The 11,134-nt window shown below is 47.7% G+C and overlaps 1 protein-coding gene across 1 annotated transcript; it reads right to left on the bottom strand.

Annotated features, from left to right (window-relative positions):
• Nucleotides 1-430: 430 nt before the first annotated feature.
• Nucleotides 431-11,109, bottom strand: LOC144591856 (collagen alpha-3(VI) chain-like; the record flags this gene model as incomplete). The annotated part of the gene is made up of 4 exons (XM_078395867.1): nt 10,714-11,109; nt 8,648-9,238; nt 5,877-6,467; nt 431-1,027 (listed from the first exon to the last, which is right to left on the bottom strand). Coding segments are annotated over exons 1-4 (1,984 nt in total), but the record flags the coding sequence as incomplete, so codon positions are not given.
• Nucleotides 11,110-11,134: the final 25 nt, after the last annotated feature.

The raw sequence follows: 11,134 nt of genomic DNA, 5'->3' as shown, positions 1-11,134 counted from the left end.
GGAGAAGATTGAGGAGGAGATAAGACTTTTCTTTGCCTTCCATCACAGTGAGGGTGTGCCTGGAGCAATCACTGTGATGGTTGTCTGTGTTAAATTGTAATTGTGTGTCTTGTGTTCTTTATTGTTTACTGCCGGACCCTGACGTGAGAGGACGCTGGCGCTATTTGTTCGCCGCTTCTCCGTCAGGATAGTTCGTCTGTTTGTTTGTTTGTTTTTATGTTATCCTTACTCTGTAAAGCGTCTTTGAGTTTCCTGAAAAGCACTATATAAATTAAATGTATTATTATTATTATTATTATTATTATTATTAAGGGACATGCATGGAACAGTTGGAGTGCCTGAATGCAAGATGAAGGGATATTATACGTTATGAAGGCTGCGCATTTAAATACGTGCAAAGGTGAAGATATCTGACATTGTCTTCCCTTACCTTCAGGGGCATCCTGTATGATTCGGGTGATCTGTTCTTTGTTCAGTATCTTCAATGGTGACTGAAGCTGCTGCTGCAGGGTTTCCATTTTCCGTGGGTCATCTAACTTGAAGGTGTACTTGGGGGACATGGAAACCTGCTGGAGCTCATGGTCGGCCGCGTCCGCGAAGCCGATGCTGAAGGGCCCGATGCCGGCCTGCTTCATGGCCAGGGCCGCTCGGCTAACATCGTCGGCCGACCTGCTGGCGGTGAACAGGACCAAGAACTGGGGTACCCCCTCCTCCACCCGGCCTCCGGCAGACCTGGTGAAGACGTTGTTTGTGACGTAATCCAGGGCTTCGCCGAGGTTGGTCTTTCTCCCTCCTTTATATTTGAGGTCGTCGACGGCCCTCCTCACCTCCTCCTTTGTGCTGTAGGTATTCAAAAAGAAGTTGGCCCTGGGGTCCTCGCTGTACTGGGCAACGCTGATGCGCACTTTGTCACCTTCCACGTCTAGGTTGTCCACGCAGGTCCTGATGAAGTTTTTAATTAAGGGGAAGGCACTTCTGATATTGTCTGACCCGTCAACGAGGAACACCACATCCCTCCTTGCAGAATCTAGGGAGAACAGAAAATACACTGAGCACAAAAAATGGAATAACATTTCTGAGATCGTCCTTTGTCCCGTTGAGATGGGATGACGTTAATATTTCAGATTAGCGGCGGGCCCTAATTTCTACCACTTTGGTGGTAAGAATAGGAAGGCAGATTATTATCTGAATGGTGTCAAGTTAGGAAAACGGGACGCACAACGAGATCTGGGTGTCCTAGTGCATCAGTCAATACAAAGCTGGGTGGTAGTGTGAACTGTGAGGAAGATGCCACGAGGTTGCAGGGTGATTTGGACAGGTTGTGTGAGTGGGCGGATGCATGGCAGATGCAGTTTAATGTGGATAAGTGTGAGGTTATCCACTTTGGTGGTAAGAATAGGAAGGCAGATTATTATCTGAATGGTGTCAAGTTAGGAAAACAGGACGCACAACGAGATCTGGGTGTCCTAGTGCATCAGTCACTGAAAGGAAGCATGCAGGTACAGCAGGCAGTGAAGAAAGCCAATGGAATGTTGGCCTTCATAACAAGAGGAGTTGAGTATAGGAGCAAAGAGGTCCTTCTGCAGTTGTACAGGGCCCTAGTGAGACCGCACCTGGAGTACTGTGTGCAGTTTTGGTCTCCAAATTTGAGGAAGGATATTCTTGCTATTGAGGGCTTGCAGCGTAGGTTTACTAGGTTAATTCCCGGAATGGCGGGACTGTCGTATGTTGAAAGACTGGAGCGACTAGGCTTGTATACACTGGAATTTAGAAGGATGAGAGAGGATCTTATCGAAACGTATAAGATTATTAAGGGGTTGGACACGTTAGAGGCAGGAAACATGTTCCCAATGTTGGAGGAGTTCAGAACAAGTGGCCACAGTTTAAGAATAAGGGGTAGGCCATTTAGAACTGAGATGAGGAAAATCTTTTTCAGTCAGAGAGTTGTGAATCTGTGGAATTCTCTGCTTCAGAAGGCAGTGGAGGCCAATTCTCTGAATGCATTCAAGAGAGAGCTAGATAGAGCTCTTAAGGATAGCGGAGTCAGGGGGTATGGGGAGAAGGCAGGAACGGGGTACTGATTGAGAATGGTGGTGCTGGCACGAATGGCCGAATGGCCTCCTCCTGCACTTATTGTCTATTGCATGTGTCGTGTTAAGGTTAGGTACAGTCACAGAGACATTTTATGTAAACCAACGTAACTGGAGGTCCTCATCGAGTGTGCCAAAAATGGAAATGGAAGCTTTCCGAGGTAACTTTTATGGGGACACGAGGAACATTGCCAACCACATCAAAAATAATTCATCCTGCCAGTTTGCTCATTGTAATCATTTGCGATCATTTGTTCCCTCTTTAATTGTTTCTCAATTTCTTCGATTTACGCTCTGTGCAGCATTGCTGCATTTCTGCAATTCCCCTCCTACCACCAACACAGATCAATGCAGCTCACAACTTCTCAGGATTGGCTACATTATGATATTAAGCATAGACATGCTTCAGACCACTCGCCCAGCTGATCAGGTTCCTGCTGCAAGGCTTGAAATCCATCTATGTATGATCATGCCTACGGTGCCACCTACTTCAGCGGTGGAAAACATTAGAAAGATTCAGAGGGACGGGATTTATGTACATTTGGAAAAGCAAGGGCACCTTAAGGTTCATAGAAACATTGAAACTAGGTGCAGGAGCAGGCCATTCGGCCCTTCGAGCCTGCACCGCCATTCAATATGATCATGGCTGATCATCCAACTCAGTATCCCGTACCTGCCTTCTCTCCATACCCCCTGATCCCTTTAGCCACAAAGGGCCACATCTAACTCCCTCTTAAATATAGCCAATGAACTGGCCTCAACGTCAGCATGGCTTTGGGCATGGGGAATCACAGCTCTTGAATTTGATTGGGTTTGTTTGAAGAGGTTATGAAGAACATTGTTAAGGCCAGGGTGCAAGACATTGTCCCTGGAAAATGCTTTGGCAAAATCCAACATGGTAGGCTAGTATGGAGTGTTTCTGCATGGTAGGATGGAATTATAGACAATAGACAATAGGTGCAGGAGTAGGCCATTTGGCCCTTTGAGCCAAAACCGCCATTCAATACGATCATGGCTGATCATCCGCAATCAGTACCCCGTTCCTGCCCTCTCCCCATACCCCCTGACTCAGCTATCCTTAAGAGCTCTATCTTACTCTCTCTTGAAAGCATCCAGAGAATCGGCCTCCACTGCCTTCTGAGGCAGAGAATTCCACGGATTTACACATGGTATCCAGTAGGATTTGGCAAACTGAATACACAACCAGTCTAAAGAAGTAGTCTCGACCTAAAACGTCACCCATTCCTTCTATCCAGAGATGCTGCCTGACCTGCTGAGTTATTCCAGCATTCTGTGTCTATTTTCAGTGTCAATCAGCAACTGCGATCCCTTCCTGTACAATCAGCTTGGTGGCTGGAGGAAGGGGATGGCAATGAGGGTTTGGTCCTCAGATTGCAGGCCTCTGGTCAGTGGGACGGCACAGAGATCAGCGTTGTATCGTCACTCATTTGCCATGTATATTAATGAAATGGATGAGAATTTAAGTTTCCAGATGTCACCAGAACTGGTAGTTCAGTGGAGAGTGAAGGAGATGTGCCGGCACGGTGGCGCAGCGGTAGAGTTGCTGCCTTACAGCGAATGCAGCGCCGGAGACTCAGGTTCGATCCCGACTACAGGCGCCGTCTGTACGGAGTTTGCACGTTCTCCCCGTGACCTGCGTGGGTTTCTCCGAGATCTTCGGTTTCCTCCCACACTCCAAAGACGTACATGTATGTAGGTTAATTGGCTGTGCAAATGTAAAAATTGTCCCTAGTGTGTGTGGGATAGTGTTAATGTGCGGGGATCGCTGGGCCGAAGGGCCTGTTTCCGCACTGTATCTCTAAAGCACAGGAACGGCCCACAATGTTTGTGCCGAACATGATGCCAAGTTAAACGGATACCATCTGCCTGCATGTGATCCATATCCCATTGTTCCCTGCACTTCCATACACCTATCTTAAAGCTTCTTACTTGCCACCATCAAAACTGCCTCCACCACCATTCCAGGCAATGCATTCCAGGCCTGCATTACTTTCAGTGTCCCGTATACATCTCTATTAAACCTTCCCCCTCACACTTTACAGCTATGACTTCTAGTGTGGGACACGTCTACCCTGAGAAAAAGGTTCTGACTTTATCTATTTATCCTCTCCACGCCACTCATAATCTCAATACTATTCTATCGAGTCCCTGCTCAACTTCCAGAGAAAGCAATCCAAGTTTGTAGCTCACACCCTCTAATCCAGGCAGCATTCTGGCAAACTTCCAAATCTTTGTTGTAATGGGGTGCCCAAAACTGCACGCAATACTCCAAATGCAGCCAATCCAAAGTCCTATAAAACTGCAACCTGACTCCCTGACTCTTATATTCAATGCCCTCAGCAACGAGGAAGGAGCTGCAGATAGACAATAGACAATAGGTGCAGGAGGAGGCCATTCGGCCCTTCGAGCCAGCACCGCCATTCAATGTGATCATGGCTGATCATTCTCAATCAGTACCCCGTTCCTGCCTTCTCCCCATACTCCCTGACTCCGCTATCCTTAAGAGCTCTATCTAGCTCTCTCTTGAAATGCATTCAGAGAATTGGCCTCCACTGCCTTCTGAGGCAGAGAATTCCACAGATTCACAACTCTCTGACTGAAAATGTTTCAACATATGACAGTCCCGCCATTCTGGGAATTAACCTAGTAAATCTACGCTGCACGCCCTCAATAGCAAGAATATCCTTCCTCAAATTTGGAGACCAAAACTGCACACAGTACTCCAGGTGAGGTCTCACTAGGGCCCTGTACAACTGCAGAAGGACCTCTTTGCTCCTATACTCAACTCCTCTTGTTATGAAGGCCAACATCCCATTGGCTTTCTTCACTGCCTGCTGTACCTGCATGCTTCCTTTCAGTGACTGATGCACTAGGACACCCAGATCTCGTTGTAGGTCCCCTGTTCCTAACTTGACATCATTCAGATAATACTCTGCCTCTCTATTCTTAGCACCAAAGTGGATAACCTCACATGCTGGTTTAAACCGAAGATGGACACAAGAAGCTGGAGTAACTCGCTGGGTCAGTCGGCATCTCTGGAGGAAAGGAATAGGAGACGTTTCGGGTCAAAACCCGTCTTCAGACTGTTTTAATGCCTTTAGCTTTCGGAGTGCAGCATAGATTGATTGCAAGGTACAGCAGCGAAGTCTGCCCTTCAACCCACCTAGTCCACACTGATCATACTAAACAGCAATTCACGGAGGTTAATTCACCTGTAAACCTGCATGTGGGAGGAAATGGGAGCACCTGGAGAAAACCACCTGGGGATAAGGTCACAGGTTGGTAAGTATAAGAATATAACTGCAGATGCTGGTACAAATCGAAGGTATTTATTCACAAAATGCTGGAGTAACTCAGCAGGTCAGGCAGCATCTCAGGAGAGAAGGAATGGGTGACGTTTCGAGTCGAGACCCTTCTTCAGACCCGAAACGTCACCCATTCCTTCTCTCCTGAGATGCTGCCCGACCTGCTGAGTTACTCCAGCATTTTGTAAATAAATACCTTCAGGTTGGTAAGTGATAGGAGCAGAATTAGGCCATCCAGCCTATCGAGTCTACTCCGCCATTCAATCGTGGCTGACCTATCTCTCCCTCCTAACCCCATTCTCCTGCCTTCTCCCCATATCCCGACACGGTCTGCAGGGAGAACGTGCAAACTCCACACAGACAGCACCCAAGGTATCTGACACGGAGGCAGACACTCCACCAGCTACACCACCTTGCCACTCTGATATTTTTTAGTTTAACCTGGAAATGGCACTCTCACCTCTTTTCACATGGCCGTGGATATTCCTAATCTCTTTTGTCCTCAGTCGTTTCAATGACCTCTCCAGCTGCTGCATATCCAGATCTTGCAGGTCGTCCACCCTGAAGTTGTAACTCGGGGACAGTGAAATCTGCAGCAGTTCACTTTCATCTGCGTCTCCTGAGCCGATGCTGAAGGGTGCTACCCCGGCCTCTTTCAGTGCCACGGCCGCCTGGCCCACATCATCGGCCGACCTGCTGGCAGTGAGGAGGATCAAGAACTGGGGTACACCTGCCTCCAGTCTGCTCCCAGCAGATGTCGTGAAGATGTTCTGTGTGACGTATTCCAGTGCTTTGCCAGTGTTGGCAATTCGCCCTCCCACCTGCCTGAGGTTAGTCACCACGTCCAACACGTCTCTTTGTGTCGTGTGGCTGTTTAGGTAGAAGTTGACTCTGGGATCTTCACTGTACTGAACCAACGCTACTCTGACTTTATCACTTCCAACGTCAAGGCTGCTCACAACACTCGAGATGAATCTTTGAATTGCGGGAAAGACTGGTCTGACATTTTCAGATCCATCGATGAGGAACACAACATCCCTCTGAACAGCACCTGCAGGGAACAGATAATAGAAATTAATTAAAACAATTAAATCCCTTATACACAAGTCAATTTGCCGATCACATGTCAGGCAGCATCTCGGGAGAGAAGGAATGGGTGTCATTTCGTCACCCATTCCTTCTCTCCCGAGATGCTGCCTGACCTGCTGAGTTACTCCAGCATTTTGTGAATAAATCGATTTGTACCAGCATCTGCAGTTATTTTCTTATACTGCCGATCACATGTGTTATCTTTTTGGAATGACTTACTTCTGTCTCTTTCCTTACCATAGTTTCTTTTCAATAACTGTCTGGAAGGACAAATACATACCATGGAAATCACCAGAGTCAAATGTGATAATGGGTATAACATGATTAAGCATAAGAAAATAACTGCAGATGCTGGTACAAATCGAAGGTATTCATTCACAAAATGCTGGAGTAACTCAGCAGGTCAGGCAGCATCTCAGGAGAGAAGGAATGGGCGGCGTTTCGGGTCGAGACCCTTCTTCAGAATGAGAGATTAAGAGAGATAGAGAGATTCTTCAGCATGAGAGATTAAGAGAGATAGAGGGATTTGAAGGCGCTCAACATCGATGCGGAGTTCTGGGAGAGCCTTGCAGCTGACCGCACGAGGCAGAGAGGTACCCTGAACCAACATCTCAAAACGGGGGAGGAGACACTGATGAACGCAGCGGCAGACAAGCGGAATGGAGAACAGCAACTCCAACAGACCAGAGACCACACACACACGTGACCTTTGCCACAGAGACTGTCACTCCTGCATTGGTCTCTTCAGCCACAAGCGACGCTGCTCTAGCCGAGGTGTGGAGCAAGCGGCCAACTAGGATTCATCACCCATGGTCGGCCATGACCGAGGGGGCCGAAGAAGATGAGAGATTGGAGAAACGTTTCAACAGGATATTGCCTGGCTGAAGAAGGGTCTCGACCCGAAATGTCACCCATTCCTTCTCTCCTGAGATGCTGCCTGACCCGCTGAGTTACTCCAGCATTTTGAGATACCTTCGATTTGTAGTTATTTTCCTACACACATCATTATGTGGCATGTTCCATGTATATGTGGGAGGGGGGGGGGGACAAGGGTAGCCCTGGCATGAGCTACTTTGTAACTTCATAAGCGACCTTTATGTAGTGACGATTTGCATACCTTGGGCATGCAAGAAAATAATTTCACTGCGACTTGTCACACGTGACAGTTAAGTAGTCAATTCAATTCAATTCAATATGTACGACAGACTTGAAATGTAGCTTCCATGATAGATGTTGGACATCAGTTGTTACAGTGAAGAAGCCTGTTGTGGGATTCCATTCCTGATCCATCAATCTTTGCCCCTTCAAGGCAAATTTTATCTGATGGTTCCCAGCACTTTTTGTGTTAATGTCTTTAAAGTTTGCAGTGAAAATATAAATATATTGTTTGAAAGATACAGCAGGGAAACCTACCCCTTTTTTTTAGAGATACAGCGCGGAAACAGGCCCTTCGGCCCACCGAGTCCGCGCCGCCCAGCGATCCCCGCACATTAACACTATCCTACACACGCTAGGGACAATTTTTGCATTTACCCAGTCAATTAACCTACACACCTGTACGTCTTTGGAGTGTGGGAGGAAACCGAAGATCTCGGAGAAAACCCACGCAGGTCACGGGGAGAACGTACAAACTCCGTACAGTCGGCGCCCGTAGTCAGGGTCGAACCTGAGTCTCCGGCGCTGCATTCGCTCTAAGGCAGCAACTCTACCGCTGCGCCACCGCGCCGCCCTTCAGCCTACCCAAACCACAACGATCATATCATATCATATATATCCAGCCGGAAACAGGCCTTTTCGGCCCTCCAAGTCCGTGCCGCCCAGCGATCCCCGTACATTAACACTATCCTACACCCACTAGGGACAATTTTTTACATTTACCCAGCCAATTAACCTACACACCTGTACGTCTTTGGAGTCTTACATCATACCCAAGGGAAATTTACAGAGGCCAATGAACCTACAAGTCTTAGGATTTGGGAGCAAATGGGAGCACTCGGAGAAACCCGCGTGGTCGGCAGGGAGAACGTGCAAATTCCACACAGACATCACCCGAGGTATCTGACACGGAGGCAGACACTCCACCAGCTACACCACCTTGCCGCTCTGATATATTTTCGTTTAAACTGGAAATGGCACTCTCACCTCTTTTCTCCGTTGCGTAGATATTCTGTATCTCTTTTATCCTCAGTCGTTTCAATGACCTCTCCAGCTGCTGCATATCCAGATCTTGCAGGTCGTCCACCCCGAAGTTGTAACTCGGGGACAGTGAAATCTGCAGCAGTTCACTTTCATCTGCGTCTCCTGAGCCGATGCTGAAGGGTGCTACCCCGGCCTCTTTCAGTGCCACGGCCGCCTGGCCCACATCATCGGCCGACCTGCTGGCAGTGAGGAGGATCAAGAACTGGGGTACACCTTCCTCCAGTCTGCTCCCAGCAGATGTCGTGAAGATGTTCTGTGTGACGTATTCCAGTGCTTTGCCAGTGTTGGCAATTCGCCCTCCCACCTGCCTGAGGTTATTCACCACGTCCAACACGTCTCTTTGTGTCGTGTGGCTGTTTAGGTAGAAGTTGACTCTGGGATCTTCGCTGTACTGAACCAACGCTACTCTGACTTTATCACTTCCAACGTCAAGGCTGCTCACAACACTCGAGATGAATCTTTGAATTGCAGAAAAGACTGGTCTGACGTTGTCAGATCCATCGATGAGGAACACGATATCCCTCTGAACAGCACCTGCAGGGAACAGATAATAGAAATTAATTTTTTTTTAAAATTATTTACAGCATTTAAGCAAGTCAATTTGCCCATCACATTTGTGTTATCTCTTTGGAATGTCATATTTCTATCCATTTCCTTGCTTTTGTTACACTTTCAACAACTGTCTGGAAAGACAAATAAATACCTTGGAAATCACCAGAGTCAAATTTGATAATGGGTTTAACATGATAAAGCATGAGCAATTGGAGAAACGTCAGACCGCATCTCTGGAGAAAAGGAAAAGGTGACGTTTCGGGTCGAGACCCTCCCTCAGTCTGAAAAAATATCTCAACCCGAAACGTCACCTATTCCTTTTCTCCAGAGATGCTGTCTGACCCGATGCATTACTACTGTTTTTTGTGTCTATTTTCGGTTTAAACCATCGTCCTGAGTTCCTTCCTACACATTTTGTCAACAGGATATTGCCTGGATTGGTGGGCCTTGAGTAGTAGACAAAGTAGTAGACAGCTGAGGAAATTCAGAGTGTCCTCTGAGGATCCTTCATTGCTTCTACTCTGGGGCTGTAGAGAGCATCCTGTCCGGCAACATCACAGTCTGGTTTGGGAACAGCTCTGCCCAGGACAGGAAGCCCCTGCAGAGAGTCGTGCGTTTGGCAGAACGCACCATGGGAACTACACTCACCCCCGTGCAGGACCTATACATCAGGAGGTGCAGATCCAGAGCAAGCAACATTATGAGGGACCCCTGCCACCCCAGTAACGGACTGTTCCAGCTGCTACAATCAGGCAAACGCCTCCGCTGTCACGCTGTGAAAACGGAGAGGATGAGACGGAGTTTCTTCCCGCAGGCCATCAGGACTGTTAACTGTTATAACTTCAGGGACTAAATTTTGTCTTCTCTGTATTAACTTTAATTTATATGCTGTAACTGTAATTCTTTTTTTGCACAATCCGCAGGCATTGCCACTTTCATTTCACTGCACATCGTGTATGTGCACGTGACAAATAAACTTGACTTGACTTGAGATGGGACAGGCTAGGACTTTTTTTCCCCTGGAACTAGGAGGTGATATGATAGTCATAAAGATTAGGAAAGGCATGGTTATGTTAGATAACAAGAGTCTGGTCCTCCAGGTTGAAGTGTGTAAAAACGGATGGAGTGGGCTGAGGAGGAGAGGATGTTTATGCAACGTCACAGAACAAGGTTGACCCTTGCCTACCAGGTGTACAGACTCTCCAATGGCTTTTGAAAGGTTCATTGGAAGCCATTTCATGGGCATTGTGTCATAGAGTTGTACAGTGCACAGCTATGGGAATATCAGAGCCTTATCACCATTGAAATGGTTGGAGACTCTAGAGAGTCAACAAGCAGACAATTCAGACTCCACACAGACAGCACCTGAGGTATCTGACACAAAGGCAGCCACTCTACCAGCTACACCACTTTGTCCCAGTGATATATTTCCTTTGAACTGGAAATGGCGCTCTCACCTCTTTTCTCAGTCGTGTGGATATTCCTAATCTCGCTTATCTTCATCTGTTTCAATGACCTCTCCAGCTGCTGCAATTCCAGATTTTGCAGGTCGTCCACCCTGAAGTTGTAACTCGGGGACAGGGAAATCTGTAGCAGTTCACTTTCATCTGCGTCTCCTGAGCCGATGCTGAAGGGTGCTACCCCGGCCTCTTTCAGTGCCATGGCCGCCTGGCCCACATCATCGGCCGACCTGCTGGCAGTGAGGAGGATCAAGAACTGGGGTACACCTTCCTCCAGTCTGCTCCCAGCAGATGTCGTGAAGATGTTCTGTGTGACGTATTCCAGTGCTTTGCCAGTGTTGGTGATTCGCCCTCCCACCTGCTTGAGGTTATTCACCACGTCCAACACGTCTCTTTGTGTCGTGTAGCTGTTTAGGTA

This window comes from Rhinoraja longicauda, unplaced genomic scaffold, assembly GCF_053455715.1.
Source record: "Rhinoraja longicauda isolate Sanriku21f unplaced genomic scaffold, sRhiLon1.1 Scf002427, whole genome shotgun sequence".
Classification (NCBI taxonomy): Eukaryota; Metazoa; Chordata; class Chondrichthyes; order Rajiformes; family Arhynchobatidae; genus Rhinoraja; species Rhinoraja longicauda.
Note: the sequence above shows the minus strand (reverse complement) of the source record. Positions and strands in the feature narration are given on the sequence as shown.